The sequence below is a fragment of the Argentina silus genome, assembly GCF_951799395.1.
Source record: "Argentina silus genome assembly, chromosome: 2".
Classification (NCBI taxonomy): Eukaryota; Metazoa; Chordata; class Actinopteri; order Argentiniformes; family Argentinidae; genus Argentina; species Argentina silus.
The window spans coordinates 15,852,815-15,876,877 of NC_139656.1; the positions used below are offsets into that span (position 1 = coordinate 15,852,815).

At 40.9% G+C, this 24,063-nt stretch overlaps 1 protein-coding gene across 1 annotated transcript; it reads left to right on the forward strand.

The window, feature by feature from the left end:
- Positions 1 to 704: 704 nt before the first annotated feature.
- Positions 705 to 13,592, forward strand: LOC310801180 (mucin-5B; the record flags this gene model as incomplete). Its single annotated transcript, XM_083665175.1, has 30 exons — positions 705 to 776; positions 1,275 to 1,334; positions 1,443 to 1,704; positions 1,829 to 1,940; positions 2,383 to 2,473; positions 2,556 to 2,662; positions 2,802 to 3,015; positions 3,217 to 3,342; positions 3,877 to 3,994; positions 4,157 to 4,295; positions 4,896 to 5,003; positions 5,285 to 5,354; positions 5,726 to 5,863; positions 6,002 to 6,120; positions 6,532 to 6,658; positions 6,825 to 7,080; positions 7,306 to 7,358; positions 7,669 to 7,778; positions 7,912 to 8,063; positions 8,172 to 8,310; positions 8,606 to 8,716; positions 8,873 to 9,049; positions 9,220 to 9,459; positions 9,667 to 9,823; positions 10,074 to 10,202; positions 10,673 to 10,823; positions 10,999 to 11,042; positions 11,125 to 11,382; positions 13,139 to 13,262; positions 13,475 to 13,592. Exons 1-30 carry the CDS (start codon positions 728 to 730, stop codon positions 13,590 to 13,592), a joined length of 4,059 nt encoding a protein of 1,352 aa, XP_083521301.1. The 5' UTR covers positions 705 to 727.
- Positions 13,593 to 24,063: the final 10,471 nt, after the last annotated feature.

The following is a 24,063-nucleotide window of genomic DNA, read 5'->3' on the forward strand; positions in this document are numbered from 1 at the left end:
GTCGAACATACTGAGCCTAGAGGTGATTGATGTATTATATGTCCTTTATACTTAGTCAGAGTGTAGGACATGGAAATACATGGTTTTGTTCAATCAAATGTTCCTCGCACCACGTATACATGTTATTTATCTGTATTCACATAAAATCGCTATAGAGACTAGTTGCCTCTGCTAAAACAACTTCAGTAAAGGTGATGCCTAAAAAAAGATGTGGACAGGAGGATCACTCTCCATATAAGTTAATCAACAATAATGATACAGTACATTAAATCATTATTCATATTCACAAATGTATATTTGTTGTGTATTTTGCTTGTCATCATTTGTATGTAGAACAACCACATATGATCATAACTAACTTTTCTTGTGCAATACACAGTAGAAACCAAGAAAGGGATATTACACATTCATTTGTATTAGGTCATGAAATAACTAAAATGATAATAAAATAAGTGATATATGAATAATACCATGATTACTGAAAATACACACAAATATTTGTGTAAATGAACAGAGGAGATACAACAAAACAGTCAAGGCTTAGATCCTTAATTAACTCATGTTTAACCCATAGCCCCACCTTGGGGTTAGACTAGACAGATTTAAGGTCCCTCCTCAAAGACAGGTGCTATAAAGCCCTGAGCCTTGCTTAACACCTCTCTCATATCACCTGTGGAGAACAGCCCACAGGATCACCATGGGTACAACAAAGGAAGTACCGACATGGATGCTTATATGCACTGCACTATTAATTAAATCAGCTGCAGCGCAAACAGGTTGGTAGAATTCCAGGGTATGAATAACATATTCATCTGATGGATTATTATACATTGTGTCATAAATCTGAATATAACCTTATCCCCAATAGAGTTGTTGGGTATCCAGGATATCATTAAGATGGTATCCATCATTAAAATATATGTAAGAATGTAAGTTCACTTTAAAAGAAAGAGTGACTTATGATAACTATTTTAACAAATATTGGAAACATAATCTAATCTAATTTAATAATAGATTCAAAACTGATATGGGGGCCAAGAAATGTATCAATATAATGCAAACTGATGTGAAAGTACATATTTACTGTTTTTACTGAGTCATCAGTAAGCTATTTTAATTTTGCCTGTTTTCTGTAGCAGTGGCATGTTGTTATGTTGATAAAAAAGGTTGCTCAGACAAAAGTCCCAGGAAGAAAAATCTGATTCCAGAATACTAAAATGAAGAGTTGATCTGTATGTTCATTCTACCCTATGATATTGTACTATTTATTTCAGTGACCTCAACAGGTATAACGATCATTCCTTCAATGACCACGATACCCACCATGGTTTCAGGTAAATATCTGACAGAATACAAGATAAAACAATACTGGATATTCCTTAGAATGCTACTGTAAGAAGAAACTTGAAAGCTAACAACAAATGTGTATTTCTTGTCCCTAGGAATGATAGCTCCACATAATGACCGGGTCTGCAGCACATGGGGTAACCACCACTTCAAGACCTTCGATGGGGACTTTTTCCAACTGCCCTCTACCTGCAATCATGTTCTGACCTCATTATGCAAGGGCAACTTTGAGGACTTTAACATCCAGATGAGGCGACAGGTGGTGAACAATGTAACCACCATCAGCAAGATCATCATGAAGCTGGATGGGTCCGTGGTGGAGCTATCCAAGGACTCCATTATTCTAAATGATAAAACGTGAGTTTCCTCATCATATGACAGTAACACAGTTCTGGAAGCACTTGTCTGTATGCTGTGTAGGATTAAAAAAATACAGTCTTAATGTACAGGATGGCCATTTAGCATCTTCTCTGTCCTGTAGGGTAACCCTGCCAATCATCTTCAATGGAATCTCTATTGAGAAGACATTTGACAATATCAAGGTTGTATCCAAACTGGGAGTCATCGCCATATGGATGAAGGATTCCTTCTTGGTAAAACATTAATCCTTTTCTGTTGTTGATGCCGAATTGTTAAACATAGGCCAATTGTTAAAAATAGGCCCTTAAATGCAAAACTAACTGAAGGACCTGGATACAGTGAAATAGGATCTCTGAAGATATGTAGACAAGAGAAGATCAAATAGTTAAGAGTTTATTGGTTGAAATCTTGCAAATATTTGCTTAGTTCAAATTCATTACCTGTCACCTAAGTAAACACCATTTACCAAGCATGTCAGAGATAAGCAAACAATGAATGTTTGCAGCATAAGCTTTGAAACAAAGCTTTTCAAAAGATAAACTTTTTGTGACTGCATACATCCTTGTATGAAGACAGGTTAAATCAAAGAGAGATTTGATATTAGATAACACTTTGAATACATAAATAGACCTTAACTTGTCTGATCATACACCTTGCTTCTGATTTTTTTCACAGATTGAAATAGGCGAGAAGTACAGAAATCAAACTTGCGGGCTATGCGGTGACTTCAATGGAGTTCAAAAATATGATGAGTTCTACAACTCTGGTAAAATAATTGCTGCAAACATATATTGAGTTGACATATTGTTAATGTGAAAAGCACATTGTCAATGTGTGTGGTGTTACAGGTGTAGAATGGTCTCTCCTTCAGTATGAGGAGCACTGGAAAGTGGATGGCCCTACAGAGGAGTGTGTAGAGCCTGCGCAACAGGTTGTTGAGAGCTGCGGAGATAAGGTATCCAATTCAAATTTAAGAGGAATGAGATTAAACCATGTTAAAATAACTCAGAAATGGCAATCCAGCTGTTTCAGAATGTTGTGCAACAAATACTAACTATTATTGTACTCTTCTTATGGTTCAATTTCATTTGTAGAGCTTTTGTGAGACGGTGTTCTCCAGTCCACCTTTCAGTGACTGCACTAGTCGACTGGACATCAGCTCCTTCATCAAGGCCTGCATGGCTGACCTGTGTCACTGTGATAACAGCACCAACTCCTTCTGTCTGTGCAACACCATCTCAGAGTACTCCCGCCAGTGTGTTCATGCAGGCGGGATTCCTAAAAAGTGGAGGACTGATGAGTTTTGCTGTAAGCATGCCCACACAATTTACCCCCCCCCCCCCCCCATTTGATTATTTGAAATGTTAGTATATTGAGCTAACGTTACATTCCCATTGAGATCAATTGTCAGTGTGGTACATTGCTTGAGGTCTTAAGATTCATATCAAATCATTTGAGATTCTTCAAAAGTCCTCTTGGAAACAAGGGTTACAAGGTTTCTTTTTACAGCTAAGTCATGCCCCAACAACATGGAGTTCCAAGAGTGTGGAAGCCCCTGTCCGAACACCTGCTCCAATCCTGAGACCAGCCTGATGTGTGACAGTCACTGCACAGATGGTTGCTTTTGCCCTCCAGGTACGGTAATGGTTCATGTTGGGGGCTCAGGTGATAAAACATCTACTATTGGACTCAAGGATGGGTACAACATACAGAAACACCAGAGTGTGACCTGCTTTATTGTCAGAAGTCGCACATAATCTCAATCAGTTCACGTGACAGTGAGGCATTAGTATAAAATTACCAGCCATTAGTTTTCACTTGTTCTCAAGTTCAATCTACAGTCCTACAATAGCATGAATTTCCCATTGTGGCGCTGTGACGCATTGTGATGCTGGAATCTGCACAATGAAAACACCACTCCTTTACTTATTATGCCTTTCAACTGTGTACAAAGTTGGATTAATTAAACAAAAGGAGCAAAAAAACACTGATTGAATTACTTCCTGGATTTAATGCAGTTCTCTGTTTTAGTGAAAGAATGAGCTCTCTCTTTTATAGCCAGGAGAACCATATTTGAGTGAAGTTTATTACTCATCATTTCTAGCTAGAAGTTCCTGGAATGTCAGTCTACCAAATCTCTTACTCTCCGGTCTCATCTCTCACCATAAGGTACTGTTTTTGATGATATGAACAAGACTGGCTGCTTTCAACTTGCTGAATGCCCTTGCGTCCATGAGGGAAAACTCTACCATTCTGGAGAATCGTACTCAACCAACTGTAAAGAATGGTAAGCCCAGTATATTATCTCATTTGTATCCTCTTTTTATCTTTCTTTTTGTAGCCTCTTTTTTATGGATGATGCCAAATGTACACACTACCTTCAGGTAAACAATTTCTAAAGAATATAAGAGTGCCGTAGTTTGAGATAAGCTTGCAATGTCCTATTTAGCACCTGTGCTGGTGGTCAATGGAGCTGTAGAGATAAAAACTGTCCTGGGATCTGCTCGGTGGAGGGAGGATCCCACATCAACACGTTTGATGGGAAAGTATACACTTTCCATGGGGACTGCTCTTATGTTCTTGCCAAGGTAAGTGCATTTGGGGCAGTCAGCAGACATATAATATAATAATAATATATGCCATTTAGCTGACGCTTTTATCCAAAGCGACTTACATTGCAGTGAGTGCATACATTTCAGTATATATGGTCCCGGTAGGAATCAAATCCACAACCTAAGCGTTGTTAGCACCATGCTCTACCAACTGAGCCACAGAGGACCACAGACATACAGTATACTGTATCAAAGAATTGTGTAAACGCTGTTATGGACACTTTGCTAAGTTGAATTCCTTTCCTCAAGACGTGGCCAGATATGGCCAGATGGGAGCACTCCTCCCTGAGATTCAAGTTAACAAAATTGTAATGATTGAATACAATTGTAATAAGTGGATGACTTGGCCTTTTGATGATTTGGAATAGGCTATAGTTGCATGCAAACAGGTTGCATGTACAGTATGTAAATGGTGCTATTCAGGTATGGAAACTAACCTTTCAGTAAGCTGCAGTTGTACCTCTACCTATTTGACATCTGTCACCAGACTCAACGTTGACAATATGCCCTCAGCCCATAGGATATTCATGTCTCATTCTTAAAACAATTAGTCAATGTTTGCTTTTTATCTTTCAGCAATGCAATGGAACCCAATTCACTATCCTGGGAGAACTTATGAAGTGTGGGATATCTGACACTGAGACCTGTATGAAGACTGTCACCCTAGCCCTTCCCAACCAATCTGTAAGGCAGCTCAGAATTCTGTTAATTATTTTGTAAGGAGCACAATCACTTATGTGGGGTGATCAACACTGGTTTGTCCCTCAACTTGTTTGTTTATACAAACAATAACAGAATTATAGATTTTGTCTGAATAGGCATTACTGGCTAGTAAGTATTCTAGTATTTGCAGAATGATCATGATGGCTACAGTACTAAAATGGTAGTATTGGCTTTTTTGTCAAAACTAAATATAGGACCACATATTAATTTGAATCTTGCACATTATCTAATATAATTCACAGGTGATTAAAGTCCGTTCAAGTGGAAATGTTTTGGTGAATAGCATTGTCTCTCAGCTACCACTTTTCACAGGTGAGACCATCCATTGTATTGCCAAATTCAGCTTCAGTTCTGATTAGTGTTTTAAACTCCAATATATAGCCAATATTATTATTGTTAATCTCCAGTATGATGTTACATTATACACTAATATATGAGCTGAATTGCCAAAGATCAACTTTTTGGCGTTTGTGGGACAGGCTACTTGTTATGTTGACATGCATCTGTAACATGCATGTGGATTGAATACAGAACATAGAGCCTTTATACCTGCTATGTGGGCAGTTTATTAAAATAACAGTGTCTGTCACAGCCATGTAAAATAGTACAGTTCATAAACTTAAAAAATGTAAAAAAAATTATTGCAACTTTACTTATAACTCTCCCAATCAATTGTATTGCAGCCGAAGTGAGCATCTTCAAGCCCTCCTTATTCTACATTGTTGTCCAAACCTCCTTTGGAATTCGACTGGAGATCCAACTATCACCACTGATGCAGGTCGTCATATCAGCCACCACAGCCCACAAAGGAAGCACCTGTGGTATGCTCAACATTCCTTTATATCCTTTAACTTTACGTACCTTTCCCTCCAGTTTCAAGCTGCTAGATATTGAAAAAGCAAATTACATTCAACCTCTCTAACGAGTTATGACACCCTGCTTGAATATTCTATCCACAGGCCTTTGCGGGAACTTTAACAATGTTATGGCAGATGACTTCAGAGTCACGACTGGATTGGTGGAAGGCACAGCGGTAGCTTTCGCCAACACATGGAAGACCATGGCCAGCTGCCCTGATGTCAAAGCTAGACTTATACACCCCTGCAATTTAGGCGTTGAAAATGGTACAGTTTCATTAAGACAAGGTTAAAACAAGGGTAAAAATGTGTATTGGAATCCATACAAAAAATCAATGTTTGTAACAAATAATGCATGTCTACTTGACAGCGAAATTTGGCAATTTCTGGTGCGCAAAGCTGACAGATGCAAAAGGAGAATTCGCCGCTTGCCACTCTAGGATCAGTCCGGACATATACCAAGATGTATGTTCATTCATAAATACCAAAACAATCAGAAAACACTTGTTATCAAAATACATTGTTGTCATTTTTTGTATGCAGTGAAAACATAGGAGCTTCTTAGAGGACAGTGGAGAAGTATGAGTGAATGTGGTCGTAGTCCTCAAACAGCTTGGCTCTCCTCCCAACAGAACTGCAGGTATGACAGCTGTAACTGTGAGAACAGTGAGGACTGCATGTGTGCTGCCGTCTCCTCATATGTCCACGCTTGTGCTGCTGCAGGCATCCAGCTCAAAGGCTGGAGAGACACGATCTGCAGTAAGTAACATAGCACTTTTGAGACATCTTAATCTTACTCAATGAGCACTACAAATGATAAACATTACTGACACAACATACTAAGTCGCAAAGAAGGAAAATTATGTAAATCAGATGCAAACATTTAATTTACTGCTCATACAATTCATCCTATGATTTTCCTCAGCCAAATTCAGCAACAACTGCCCCAGTGACACAGTGTATGACTACAGCATGACCAGCTGTGGACGCAGGTGCCGCTCCCTCAGCCAAACAGATTACACTTGTACGGTCCAGTTTACGCCACTGGACGGCTGTGGCTGTGCAGAGGGCACCTACATGAACGAGGATGAAAAATGTGTTCTGGCCCCCAGCTGCCCCTGCTATGACAAGGACTCAGTGGTCCTTGCTGGGCAGGTTGTCAACATAGATGGTGCCACATGGTAAGAACATCCTTTCCAAAAGCAAGGAGACCAAAAGCCTCTTTTTGTGCGTTAGTTACTTGAAGGACCTCAGAAAAAAGAGGAAAGAAAAAGCCCAACACAATAGGAGCGGACATATAGGATAAAAATGGGTAGTCAGTACTTGACTAGCTGGAAATGCTTATTCAATAAGTGTCATTAAATTATGTCACAATGTTTGCTGTTCTTTCATATATTGTTTTACAGCACTTGTAGAGAAGGGCGACTGAGTTGCATTGGGCCAAGAAGGCTACTACAAGGTACATTTTCTGTTCAGTATAGACATAATTTGGATGAGCTTCCAATTCAGTGGTGTCCAGAGCGTTTTTTCAAGTTAATGAATAGCAGTCAATAGATATTTAAATATTTTTTTTCTGTGATTTTTGATATTTAATTAACATAAAAAGATTTAAACTTCAACAGAAATCTTAGGTGGAAATTATGCCATCCTTGAAATTAATTTAATAACTGGAGGCATTCTCATATTTCCCTCAGAATTATTCCAGATTTGTGACTGTCATCAGCTTTGGCCACTCCCTCCTTTAACATTTATTATATGTTTGTTTACAGCCCCGACATCATGCATTGCACCAATGGTTTACTTCAATTGCTCCAGTGCAGCCATGGGAGCCACAGGAACAGAGTGTCAGAAGAGCTGCAGTACTCTGAATATGGCCTGTGTGAGTTCCTCATACTCAATAAATGGGACTAGACAAACTCATGGCATAACAACATCCCATCATGCATAAAAACATATTGCATATCTCTTTACTGTGCCATAACTCATTTGACTACTTTGTTAAACCACTGTAGATCAGCACAGAGTGCACATCAGGATGCATGTGTCCAAGCACACTGGTGTCTGATGGGAAAGGTGGCTGTATCAATGAGGAACTTTGTCCTTGTACTCACAATGGAGTGATTTACCAGCCTGGAGATAGTCTCAAAGTGGGCTGCAATACCTGGTATGTCTGTCTTGTGTCTAGATATCTGAGGAAATGTATAGACTGTTACAGATTGTAAGAAGAAAATAACAGACATTTTGCAAATGACGGTGTCATTAATGTCAACAGTGTTTGCAAAGGCAGTAAATGGCAGTGCACCAAAATGCTTTGCGATGGAGTTTGTGCAGTCTATGGAGATGGCCATTACATCACTTTTGATGATAAATGGTTCCTTTTTAATGGAGTCTGTGAATATACTCTCATTCAGGTTAGTCTTTTTTATTTGTATCAGCATTGAAAGCTTTTATGGCCCCTAATTTCCTATTCCTTATTCACATGTGCAAAGTAACCATAATATTTGAAATATAGGGATGCTGCAATTAGTTCAAAACAAGTTTGGTATAGTACAGGTCACAATTGCAAATTCTAATTCATTCGTTAAAATATATGACTAAAGTTTAGTGAGAATGACTTTATTTTAACACACTGCGCATGTGAGTTTAGAGGAGTAAAATGTCACTCTACTATTTCTAACTATAATGAGAATGTGTTACTTTGTACAGGACTACTGTGGCGCCAATAAAGATAATGGCAGCTTCAGAGTCATCACTGTGAACATAGCTTGTGGAAACACAGGAACCACCTGCTCCAAGGCTATCAAGCTCTTCCTAGGGGTAAAAACCTCTCTGCTGCCTCTCATACACTTTAGACAATAATATATCACACATTACATTCCAACACTCATGCAATGGACAGTACCAAAAATCAAGCAAACCTAATGAAAAGATTTAGTTTTCAGTCCAAGCTTTAAATCAGTGTCTCTATTTCAGACCAATGAGCTGCTGTTGACAGATGATGGCTATCAAGTAATCAGAAATACAGGAGGGACGTTTCCTAACCAGATCCGTACAATGGGAATTTATCTTGTCATTGAAGTCAAAAAGGGTCTGATTCTTATGTGGGACAAGAAGACCAGTCTGTTCATCAAGCTTAGCCCATCATTCCAGGTAAATAAGAATATGCAAATGCTGCCTGGCTGCTACGATACTGTATTCTGCTGAAATTACTCACTGCAGAACTGTATTCAGTATCGCATCCACTGATTTGACCAAAACTGTACTGTAGAACCCAGTCAAGTCACTCATTTTGATTCTACTTGATGCTCTCTTTCCTTCAGGGGAAGGTGTGTGGTCTGTGTGGAAACTATGATGGCAACGCAAAAAATGACTTCACCACCAGAAATCAAGAGATAGTTGTAGACCCAGTGGCCTTTGGAAACAGCTGGAGTGGCTCTGCAAGCTGCCCTGCCACAGTGGTTGGGAAACACCCATGTGTCGCCAACCCTTACAGGGCATCCTGGTCCCAGAAACAGTGCAGCATCATAAACAGCAACGTTTTCACAGCCTGCCATTCTCAGGTATGAATACCCAATCAGTGGAATATACTACTTTTGTTATGGAAAAACATCCACATCAAGAAGTGTAAATGAACATTACATTTTGCAATGGAAAAATTACTGGTAGAACAGGCCTATGAAAACAACCAAATATTCAGTTTGCAAGGACCAGGCTTCTTTTGGTCAAGTGTATAACACTTATCATACACACATCATTGTGCTTTCAAGGTGGACCCCTCTCCTTACTACGAAGCCTGTGTGAGAGACTCATGTGCTTGTGACAGTGGTGGAGACTGTGAGTGTTTCTGCACTGCTGTGGCAGCTTATTCGAAGGCTTGTAACGAAGCTGGGGCCTGCATAGCCTGGAGAACACCTCGGATATGCCGTAAGTTTCCTTACTGTCAAAGATTCACGGTAGCTGAATACAATCCCAAAAATGTTGACTTGAAAATATAAATGTTTGATGCTTGTCGCGCCAATGAGACATGAGTAATGACAATCAGTCATTATGGTGACATCACTTCTGGTTTATTTGAATGGGAATTCAGGAACAGACAGATAACAGTGAAAATGTTTACATATGGCATTGTCTTTCAAATAATTGCTTATTGAGCTTATTTGTGCATCACTTTCAGCACTGTTCTGTGATTACTACAACCCCCCTGGAGGATGTGAGTGGCACTACAAGCCCTGTGGAGCTCCCTGTATGAAGACCTGCAGGAACCCGTCTGGGAACTGCTCTAGTTTAATTCCAGCATTGGAAGGTAGTGAAATAGCCATCTGAAAAAAGTTTTGTTAAATAATGACAGTTTGCTAACACAGGCAAAGCTACTTTAGTGGAAGTACACATGAAATTAATGACTTGTTTTTAGATTATATAACTTTATATATATTCTATCTAACCTTTACTCAACCTATTTATTGAAAATATATGTAAAATGTTAATCTCTATATGAATATAAAGACAGATTTAATTTCTAATGTGAAAATTATGATTGAAAAGCTTTTTATTCCAATGTAATTTCAACTCTACTTCCAAACCCTTTCTCTTTCATAAATAATGTAATTTTTGTCGAAAACACTTCTGAATTTCAATTGAAACTGACCCCAACCTTTCTCATCAGAGCCTAATCATTTCAAATCCAATTGATCATATGATCAAATGTCCTTTTTGCAATCTTCAACAAGACCTGACCTTGCGTACTCTATTGACTATTGTGCGTATTACATACAGGTTGCTATCCTCAATGTCCTCCTGCTCAACCCTACTTAAATGAGGCCACAATGAAATGTGTGGAGAGGGATGAATGTGGCTGCTATGATAATTCAGGAAACCATCACAACACAGGAGACAAAGTTCCATCTACAGAAAACTGTCAGATATGGTAAGTTTAAAATAATTTGATCCACTGTCTGCACTACTACTGTATAAGGCTTTTTCTAAAGTTTCCACAATAAGATGCTTCCACACCATTTCCCTAACATTCAACAAAACTGTGTTGTTCTATACGAACAACTTGGGAATTGTAAATATTATAATCATTATATTTATTTTTAAAGCTACTGTACGTTGACTGGGGTGAGCTGCAGCTATGAAGTGAATGGTAAGGATGACTTCCACAAATAAAAAGTAACATAATACGCATTAAACAATGAACCTTGAATTAAGAAACACTTTCTTTGCAGCTTGCACATGCCTGTACAATGGTAAAAACTACCCCTATGGAGCTACCATATACAATACAACAGATGGGCTTGGTAGCTGCATAACTGCAGTTTGTGGTGAGAACGGAACCATTCTTAGGAAAATATACCCTTGTCAAACGACCACAAGTCCATTACAAACAACAACATCCCCTCTAATCACAACAACTGGCAGAGCAACCACAGCAGTGGGATCTACAACACTAACGCCCACAACTGTCTTCATCTTCTCAACACCTGGTAAGCAGAGACTCTCTTGACTGACAATAAAAGAAGGGTAACCAGCTATGCTCCTATGAATGACTGTCAACATGCACAGACAGATCTTTCTCTGAATATGGCAATACTCTGTTTAAGATACTGTATGTGTATAGCTTATTTGTAAGATTATGTTACTCAGATTAAGGTCTTAACCAGATGAAGCATACTCCCAGTAAAACATGTGGAGCATGTCATTCATTTTCAGATTATTGGGGCATGTAAAAGGTAAACACTTAATCTGAGTAATGCCCATATTCTGAGTTATACCTGTAGTTTGCACATGTTTACAAAAACATCCATATTGAGAGGATTTTCAGTAAAAAATCGAATGAGATATTTTGCTGATATAAAGAATGTAACATACTTCTATTTGTGGAGAAACTTACGATTTAAGAAATGTGTACAGAATATAAAAGCAAAAGAAAACATTTGATTCAAAGGATTCTGCAGCAAGACAAAAAGAAGTAGACATCCTGAAGTAGAATTAACACAGAACAATGAATATGGAAATGAACCAGTGGAGACACTCACATTCGCAAAACCCAAAGTTTCAAACAAACCCCCTATTCACCAAATTACGTTTACTAGGGAAAATCATCAGAATACATGTTACAAACTTATTTTCACGCGAAGGATTCCGTTGGTTAGGTCGGCTTCCAGCACTGAGAAATGCTTACGGCTCCCAGGCAGTAGGTACCCAATGAAACACACGCGCGCAAATCATAGGTTACACGCCCACAGTAAGTGGTAGACGCCCAAAACGTCCCAAACATTTTGGAAAAGCAAATTCAGTCAGAAGGGCAAGGTCATGGCAGGTGCCAATGCATCATAAATAATGAATGATTCAGCATGGTTATTTAGTGAAATCTTAAAGAGAAAAAAGCAACATATTGCACCTTTTAAACCATTTGTATGAAACTGGAGTTCACATACCCACCACAATAACATACATGAGCACAACAGTAGCATTTTTAGAAAAACAGTTAGTAATTTCTTTCACACAAGAAAGATAAGGTTGAGCACCTTTTACAGTTAACAACTCTCTACATAAGACACAAAAATCAATTGAGCAAATGTTGACAAACAAAACAGTATTATTTGCTTGCATCATATACTGTAGCTATTTCTCCCATTATAGTGAATCTCTACCTCATACATGTCATACACACTCATTGCTCAACAGTTCAACTGACAATCAGTAATGCAATTATTGTTGTTGTAAATATCTGCTTCTTTCTGAATATTTTAGATTAATTAGATTTATATTTATGGGAAGAATATTATTTGTAACTGAAGCAAAAAAAAAAGAGTTTTTCTGTTGAGTGAAATACTTGCTGTGATTTTTTTCACCTTTGATTGAAATTGAAATTTGGTCCAACCGACAACATACATATTAATGGTTATGGTTACTATTTAGTGTGTCATTATGGAATAAATGGTGGAATGAATCTTTCATTAGATAGACAAATTATACTGTTTAGATGCACTGATTTCCTGATTTGATGTATTAAAATGTTCTGAGTTATTCTGCAAATTGCAAAAGAAATATGGTGTTTTGGCAAACATGTTAACTGTTAAGGGGAATGTGTCAACTGTTTTAAATAGCTTAATACAATTTCAAGAAATACGCGCAAGAATTCGATAAAAAATGTATTGGCACAGTGAAATTATGATTTTCAACAGTTCAATTGTCAAGCTTAAATAACTAAAGGAGAACTAATTTAATTGAATACAGAATCAACAACGTCAGCAACACATACAACAATTACAAGTACTGCAACACCAGGACACAGTGTTACAACTCCTACAGAAGGAAAAACATCAGCACAGACCGCAACAACAAGTATTGCAACAACGGAGCAAGTGTTCAAAACAACAAAACCTACTGCAGTAACCACAACAACACAGGTACCATCAACAACTGCAAAGGCAACTACTGCTGAAACTTCAACAAAGGAAGAAACAACAACAGCGACCATTGGTTCAACAACAACCAAGCCTCCAAAAGAAGCCACCACAGGCCCCACAACATCATCTACCACTGTAATTGTTGAAACACCAACCTCAACAGCACAACCCTCAACAGCAAGCACATTAACAACGGAGCAAGTCGTAAAAACTTCCAAACCAACGACACTAACTACAACAACACAGGTACCCTCAACAACTGTGAAAGCAACAACAGCTGAAACTTCAACAAAGGAAGAAACAACTACAGCGACCATTGGTTCAACAACAACCAGGCCTTCAAAAGAAGCCACCACAGGCCCAACAACATCATCTACCACTGTAATTGTTGAAACACCAACCTCAACAGCACAACCCTCATCAGCAAGCACATTAACAACGGAGCAAGTCGTAAAAACCTCCAAACCAACAACACTAACTACAACAACACAGGTACCCTCAACAACTGCAAAGGCAACTACTGCTGAAACTTCAACAAAGGAAGAAACAACAACAGCGACCATTGGTTCAACAACAACCAAGCCTCCAAAAGAAGCCACCACAGGCCCAACAACATCATCTACCACTGTAATTGTTGAAACACCAACCTCAACAGCACAACCCTCATCAGCAAGCACATTAACAACGGAGCAAGTCGTAAAAACTTCCAAACCAACGACACTAACTACAACAACACAGGAACCCTCAACAACTGCAAAGGCAACTACTGCTGAAACTTCAACAAAGGAAGAAACAACCACGACCATTGGATCTACAACCACCAAGCCTCCAAAAGAAGCCACCACAGGCCCAACAACATCATCTACCACTGTAATTGTTGAAACACCAACCTCAACAGCACAACCCTCAACAGCAAGTACTGTAACAACAGAGCAAGCAGTCAAAACATCCAAACCCACTACAGTAACCACAATAACACAGGTACCCTCAACAACTGTGAAAGCAACAACAGCTGAAACTTCAACAAAGGAAGAAACAACAACAGCGACCATTGGTTCAACAACAACCAAGCCTCCAAAAGAAGCCACCACAGGCCCCACAACATCATCTACCACTGTAATTGTTGAAACACCAACCTCAACAGCACAACCCTCAACAGCAAGCACATTAACAACGGAGCAAGTCGTAAAAACTTCCAAACCAACGACACTAACTACAACAACACAGGTACCCTCAACAACTGTGAAAGCAACAACAGCTGAAACTTCAACAAAGGAAGAAACAACTACAGCGACCATTGGTTCAACAACAACCAAGCCTCCAAAAGAAGCCACCACAGGCCCAACAACATCATCTACCACTGTAATTGTTGAAACATCAACCTCAACAGCACAACCCTCAACAGCAAGTACTGTAACAACAGAGCAAGCAGTCAAAACATCCAAACCCACTACAGTAACCACAACAACACAGGTACCCTCAACAACTGCAAAGGCAACTACTGCTGAAACTTCAACAAAGGAAGAAACAACTACAGCGACCATTGGTTCAACAACAACCAAGCCTCCAAAAGAAGCCACCACAGGCCCAACAACATCATCTACCACTGTAATTGTTGAAACACCAACCTCAACAGCACAACCCTCAACAGCAAGCACATTAACAACGGAGCAAGTCGTAAAAACTTCCAAACCAACGACACTAACTACAACAACACAGGTACCATCAACAACTGTGAAAGCAACAACAGCTGAAACTTCAACAAAGGAAGAAACAACTACAGCGACCATTGGTTCAACAACAACCAGGCCTTCAAAAGAAGCCACCACAGGCCCAACAACATCATCTACCACTGTAATTGTTGAAACACCAACCTCAACAGCACAACCCTCATCAGCAAGCACATTAACAACGGAGCAAGTCGTAAAAACCTCCAAACCAACAACACTAACTACAACAACACAGGTACCCTCAACAACTGCAAAGGCAACTACTGCTGAAACTTCAACAAAGGAAGAAACAACAACAGCGACCATTGGTTCAACAACAACCAAGCCTCCAAAAGAAGCCACCACAGGCCCAACAACATCATCTACCACTGTAATTGTTGAAACACCAACCTCAACAGCACAACCCTCATCAGCAAGCACATTAACAACGGAGCAAGTCGTAAAAACTTCCAAACCCACTACAGTAAACACAACAACACAGGTACCCTCAACAACTGTGAAAGCAACAACAGCTGAAACTTCAACAAAGGAAGAAACAACTACAGCGACCATTGGTTCAACAACAACCAAGCCTCCAAAAGAAGCCACCACAGGCCCAACAACATCATCTACCACTGTAATTGTTGAAACATCAACCTCAACAGCACAACCATCAACAGCAAGTACTGTAACAACAGAGCAAGCAGTCAAAACATCCAAACCCACTACAGTAACCACAACAACACAGGTACCCTCAACAACTGCAAAGGCAACTACTGCTGAAACTTCAACAAAGGAAGAAACAACTACAGCGACCATTGGTTCAACAACAACCAAGCCTCCAAAAGAAGCCACCACAGGCCCAACAACATCATCTACCACTGTAATTGTTGAAACACCAACCTCAACAGCACAACCCTCAACAGCAAGCACATTAACAACGGAGCAAGTCGTAAAAACTTCCAAACCAACGACACTAACTACAACAACACAGGTACCATCAACAACTGTGAAAGCAACAACAGCTGAAACTTCAACAAAGGAAGAAACAACTACAGCGACCATTGGTTCAACAACAACCAGGCCTTCAAAAGAAGCCACCACAGGCCCAACAACATCATCTACCACTGTAATTGTTGAAACACCAACCTCAACAGCACAACCCTCATCAGCAAGCACATTAACAACGGAGCAATTCGTAAAAACCTCCAAACCAACAACACTAACTACAACAACACAGGTACCCTCAACAACTGCAAAGGCAACTACTGCTGAAACTTCAACAAAGGAAGAAACAACAACAGCAACCATTGGTTCAACAACAACCAAGCCTCCAAAAGAAGCCACCACAGGCCCAACAACATCATCTACCACTGTAATTGTTGAAACACCAACCTCAACAGCACAACCCTCATCAGCAAGCACATTAACAACGGAGCAAGTCGTAAAAACTTCGAAACCAACGACACTAACTACAACAACACAGGAACCCTCAACAACTGCAAAGGCAACTACTGCTGAAACTTCAACAAAGGAAGAAACAACCACGACCATTGGATCTACAACAACCAAGCCTCCAAAAGAAGCCACCACAGGCCCAACAACATCATCTACCACTGTAATTGTTGAAACACCAACCTCAACAGCACAACCCTCAACAGCAAGTACTGTAACCACAGAGCAAGCAGTCAAAACATCCAAACCCACTACAGTAACCACAACAACACAGGTACCCTCAACAACTGTGAAAGCAACAACAGCTGAAACTTCAACAAAGGAAGAAACATCAACAGCGACCATTGGTTCAACAACAACCAAGCCTCCAAAAGAAGCCACCACAGGCCCAACAACATCATCGACCACTGTAATTGTTGAAACACCAACCTCAACAGCACAACCCTCAACAGCAAGCACATTAACAACGGAGCAAGTCGTAAAAACTTCCAAACCAACGACACTAACTACAACAACACAGGTACCATCAACAACTGTGAAAGCAACAACAGCTGAAACTTCAACAAAGGAAGAAACAACTACAGCGACCATTGGTTCAACAACAACCAGGCCTTCAAAAGAAGCCACCACAGGCCCAACAACATCATCTACCACTGTAATTGTTGAAACACCAACCTCAACAGCACAACCCTCATCAGCAAGCACATTAACAACGGAGCAAGTCGTAAAAACCTCCAAACCAACAACACTAACTACAACAACACAGGTACCCTCAACAACTGCAAAGGCAACTACTGCTGAAACTTCAACAAAGGAAGAAACAACAACAGCGACCATTGGTTCAACAACAACCAAGCCTCCAAAAGAAGCCACCACAGGCCCAACAACATCATCTACCACTGTAATTGTTGAAACACCAACCTCAACAGCACAACCCTCATCAGCAAGCACATTAACAACGGAGCAAGTCGTAAAAACTTCCAAACCAACGACACTAACTACAACAACACAGGAACCCTCAACAACTGCAAAGGCAACTACTGCTGAAACTTCAACAAAGGAAGAAACAACCACGACCATTGGATCTACAACAACCAAGCCTCCAAAAGAAGCCACCACAGGCCCAACAACATCATCTACCACTGTAATTGTTGAAACACCAACCTCAACAGCACAACCCTCAACAGCAAGTACTGTAACCACAGAGCAAGCAGTCAAAACATCCAAACCCACTACAGTAACCGCAACAACACAGGTACCCTCAACAACTGCAAAGGCAACTACTGCTGAAACTTCAACAAAGGAAGAAACAACCACGACCATTGGATCTACAACAACCAAGCCTCCAAAAGAAGCCACCACAGGCCCAACAACATCATCTACCACTGTAATTGTTGAAACACCAACCTCAACAGCACAACCCTCATCAGCAAGCACATTAACAACGGAGCAAGTCGTAAAAACCTCCAAACCAACAACACTAACTACAACAACACAGGTACCCTCAACAACTGCAAAGGCAACTACTGCTGAAACTTCAACAAAGGAAGAAACAACAACAGCGACCATTGGTTCAACAACAACCAAGCCTCCAAAAGAAGCCACCACAGGCCCAACAACATCGTCTACCACTGTAATTGTTGAAACACCAACCTCAACAGCACAACCCTCATCAGCAAGCACATTAACAACAGAGCAAGTCGTAAAAACTTCCAAACCAACGACACTAACTACAACAACACAGGTACCCTCAACAACTGTGAAAGCAACAACAGCTGAAACTTCAACAAAGGAAGAAACAACTACAGCGACCATTGGTTCAACAACAACCAAGCCTCCAAAAGAAGCCACCACAGGCCCAACAACATCATCTACCACTGTAATTGTTGAAACATCAACCTCAACAGCACAACCCTCAACAGCAAGTACTGTAACAACAGAGCAAGCAGTCAAAACATCCAAAACCACTACAGTAACCACAACAACACAGGTACCCTCAACAACTGCAAAGGCAACTACTGCTGAAACTTCAACAAAGGAAGAAACAACTACAGCGACCATTGGTTCAACAACAACCAGGCCTTCAAAAGAAGCCACCACAGGCCCAACAACATCATCTACCACTGTAATTGTTGAAACACCAACCTCAACAGCACAACCCTCATCAGCAAGCACATTAACAACGGAGCAAGTCGTAAAAACTTCCAAACCAACGACACTAACTACAACAACACAGGAACCCTCAACAACTGCAAAGGCAACTACTGCTGAAACTTCAACAAAGGAAGAAACAACCACGACCATTGGATCTACAACAACCAAGCCTCCAAAAGAAGCCACCACAGGCCCAACAACATCATCTACCACTGTAATTGTTGAAACACCAACCTCAACAGCACAACCCTCAACAGCAAGTACTGTAACCACAGAGCAAGCAGTCAAAACATCCAAACCCACTACAGTAACCACAACAACACAGGTACCCTCAACAACTGTGAAAGCAACAACAGCTGAAACTTCAACAAAGGAAGAAACATCAACAGCGACCATTGGTTCAACAACAACCAAGCCTCCAAAAGAAGCCACCACAGGCCCAACAACATCATCGACCACTGTAATTGTTGAAACACCAACCTCAACAGCACAACCCTCAACAGCAAGCACATTAACAACGGAGCAAGTCGTAAAAACTTCCAAACCAACGACACTAACTACAACAACACAGGTACCCTCAACAACTGCAAAGGCAACTACTGCTGAAACTTCAACAAAGGAAGAAACAACCACGACCATTGGATCTACAACAACCAAGCCTCCAAAAGAAGCCACCACAGGCCCAACAACATCATCTACCACTGTAATTGTTGAAACACCAACCTCAACAGCACAACCCTCATCAGCAAGCACATTAACAACGGAGCAAGTTGTAAAAACCTCCAAACCAACAACACTAACTACAACAACACAGGTACCCTCAACAACTGCAAAGGCAACTACTGCTGAAACTTCAACAAAGGAAGAAACAACAACAGCGACCATTGGTTCAACAACAACCAAGCCTCCAAAAGAAGCCACCACAGGCCCAACAACATCGTCTACCACTGTAATTGTTGAAACACCAACCTCAACAGCACAACCCTCATCAGCAAGCACATTAACAACAGAGCAAGTCATAAAAACTTCCAAACCAACGACACTAACTACAACAACACAGGTACCCTCAACAACTGTGAAAGCAACAACAGCTGAAACTTCAACAAAGGAAGAAACAACTACAGCGACCATTGGTTCAACAACAACCAAGCCTCCAAAAGAAGCCACCACAGGCCCAACAACATCATCTACCACTGTAATTGTTGAAACATCAACCTCAACAGCACAACCCTCAACAGCAAGTACTGTAACAACAGAGCAAGCAGTCAAAACATCCAAACCCACTACAGTAACCACAACAACACAGGTACCATCAACAACTGTGAAAGCAACAACAGCTGAAACTTCAACAAAGGAAGAAACAACTACAGCGACCATTGGTTCAACAACAACCAGGCCTTCAAAAGAAGCCACCACAGGCCCAACAACATCATCTACCACTGTAATTGTTGAAACACCAACCTCAACAGCACAACCCTCATCAGCAAGCACATTAACAACGGAGCAAGTCGTAAAAACCTCCAAACCAACAACACTAACTACAACAACACAGGTACCCTCAACAACTGCAAAGGCAACTACTGCTGAAACTTCAACAAAGGAAGAAACAACAACAGCAACCATTGGTTCAACAACAACCAAGCCTCCAAAAGAAGCCACCACAGGCCCAACAACATCATCTACCACTGTAATTGTTGAAACACCAACCTCAACAGCACAACCCTCATCAGCAAGCACATTAACAACGGAGCAAGTCGTAAAAACTTCCAAACCAACGACACTAACTACAACAACACAGGAACCCTCAACAACTGCAAAGGCAACTACTGCTGAAACTTCAACAAAGGAAGAAACAACCACGACCATTGGATCTACAACAACCAAGCCTCCAAAAGAAGCCACCACAGGCCCAACAACATCATCTACCACTGTAATTGTTGAAACACCAACCTCAACAGCACAACCCTCAACAGCAAGTACTGTAACCACAGAGCAAGCAGTCAAAACATCCAAACCCACTACAGTAACCACAACAACACAGGTACCCTCAACAACTGTGAAAGCAACAACAGCTGAAACTTCAACAAAGGAAGAAACATCAACAGCGACCATTGGTTCAACAACAACCAAGCCTCCAAAAGAAGCCACCACAGGCCCAACAACATCATCTACCACTGTAATTGTTGAAACACCAACCTCAACAGCACAACCCTCAACAGCAAGCACATTAACAACGGAGCAAGTCGTAAAAACTTCCAAACCAACGACACTAACTACAACAACACAGGTACCATCAACAACTGTGAAAGCAACAACAGCTGAAACTTCAACAAAGGAAGAAACAACTACAGCGACCATTGGTTCAACAACAACCAGGCCTTCAAAAGAAGCCACCACAGGCCCAACAACATCATCTACCACTGTAATTGTTGAAACACCAACCTCAACAGCACAACCCTCATCAGCAAGCACATTAACAACGGAGCAAGTCGTAAAAACTTCCAAACCAACGACACTAACTACAACAACACAGGAACCCTCAACAACTGCAAAGGCAACTACTGCTGAAACTTCAACAAAGGAAGAAACAACCACGACCATTGGATCTACAACAACCAAGCCTCCAAAAGAAGCCACCACAGGCCCAACAACATCATCTACCACTGTAATTGTTGAAACACCAACCTCAACAGCACAACCCTCAACAGCAAGTGCTGTAACCACAGAGCAAGCAGTCAAAACATCCAAACCCACTACAGTAACCACAACAACACAGGTACCCTCAACAACTGTGAAAGCAACAACAGCTGAAACTTCAACAAAGGAAGAAACATCAACAGCGACCATTGGTTCAACAACAACCAAGCCTCCAAAAGAAGCCACCACAGGCCCAACAACATCATCGACCACTGTAATTGTTGAAACACCAACCTCAACAGCACAACCCTCAACAGCAAGCACATTAACAACGGAGCAAGTCGTAAAAACTTCCAAACCAACGACACTAACTACCACAACACAGGTACCCTCAACAACTGTGAAAGCAACAACAGCTGAAACTTCAACAAAGGAAGAAACAACTACAGCGACCATAGGTTCAACAACAACCAAGCCTCCAAAAGAAGCCACCACAGGCCCAACAACATCATCTACCACTGTAATTGTTGAAACACCAACCTCAACAGCACAACCCTCAACAAGCACAGTGACAACAGGGCCAGAGGTCACAACTTCCAAAATAACTACCGCCATTGCAGCAATTACAAAGACGGTACCTGTCATAACAGGAACATTACCAACAACGACAAAGTCTTCAACATTGCCCCAAGTTGTAACTACATCACTATCGGTCACAACCGGTCCACAAACATCATCTACCACTATAGTTGTTGAAACACCAACCATAACAGCACAACCCTCATCAGCAAGCACATTAACAACGGAGCAAGTCGTAAAAACCTCCAAACCAACGACACTAACTACAACAACACAGGTACCCTCAACAACTGCAAAGGCAACTACTGCTGAAACTTCAACAAAGGAAGAAACAACTACAGCGACCATTGGTTCAACAACAACCAGGCCTTCAAAAGAAGCCACCACAGGCCCAACAACATCATCTACCACTGTAATTGTTGAAACACCAACCTCAAAAGCACAACCCTCAACAGCAAGCACATTAACAACGGAGCAAGTCGTAAAAACCTCCAAACCAACAACACTAACTACAACAACACAGGAACCCTCAACAACTGCAAAGGCAACTACTGCTGAAACTTCAACAAAGGAAGAAACAACCACGACCATTGGATCTACAACAACCAAGCCTCCAAAAGAAGCCACCACAGGCCCAACAACATCATCTACCACTGTAATTGTTGAAACATCAACCTCAACAGCACAACCCTCAACAGCAAGTACTGTAACAACAGAGCAAGCAGTCAAAACATCCAAACCCACTACAGTAACCACAACAACACAGGTACCCTCAACAACTGTGAAAGCAACAACAGCTGAAACTTCAACAAAGGAAGAAACAACTACAGCGACCATTGGTTCAACAACAACCAAGCCTCCAAAAGAAGCCACCACAGGCCCAACAACATCATCTACCACTGTAATTGTTGAAACACCAACCTCAACAGCACAACCCTCATCAGCAAGCACATTAACAACGGAGCAAGTCGTAATAACCTCCAAACCAACGACACTAACTACAACAACACAGGTACCCTCAACAACTGCAAAGGCAACTACTGCTGAAACTTCAACAAAGGAAGAAACAACAACAGCGACCATTGGTTCAACAACAACCAAGCCTCCAAAAGAAGCCACCACAGGCCCAACAACATCATCTACCACTGTAATTGTTGAAACACCAACCTCAACAGCACAACCCTCAACAGCAAGCACATTAACAACGGAGCAAGTCGTAAAAACCTCCAAACCAACGACACTAATTACAACAACACAGGTACCCTCAACAACTGTGACAGCAACAACAGCTGAAACTTCAACAAAGGAAGAAACAACTACAGCGACCATTGGTTCAACAACAACCAAGCCTCCAAAAGAAGCCACCACAGGCCCAACAACATCATCTACCACTGTAATTGTTGAAACACCAACCTCAACAGCACAACCCTCAACAGCAAGCACATTAACAACGGAGCAAGTCGTAAAAACTTCCAAACCAACGACACTAACTACAACAACACAGGGACCCTCAACAACTGCAAAGGCAACTACTGCTGAAACTTCAACAAAGGAAGAAACAACCACGACCATTGGATCTACAACAACCAAGCCTCCAAAAGAAGCCACCACAGGCCCAACAACATCATCTACCACTGTAATTGTTGAAACACCAACCTCAACAGCACAACCCTCATCAGCAAGCACATTAACAACGGAGCAAGTCGTAAAAACCTCCAAACCAACGACACTAACTACAACAACACAGGTACCCTCAACAACTGCAAAGGCAACTACTGCTGAAACTTCAACAAAGGAAGAAACAACAACAGCGACCATTGGTTCAACAACAACCAAGCCTCCAAAAGAAGCCACCACAGGCCCAACAACATCATCTACCACTGTAATTGTTGAAACACCAACCTCAACAGCACAACCCTCAACAGCAAGCACATTAACAACGGAGCAAGTCGTAAAAACCTCCAAACCAACGACACTAACTACAACAACACAGGTACCATCAACAACTGCAAAGGCAACTACTGCTGAAACTTCAACAAAGGAAGAAACAACCACGACCATTGGATCTACAACAACCAAGCCTCCAAAAGAAGCCACCACAGGCCCAACAACATCATCTACCACTGTAATTGTTGAAACACCAACCTCAACAGCACAACCCTCAACAGCAAGTACTGTAACAACAGAGCAAGTAGTCAAAACATCCAAACCCACTACA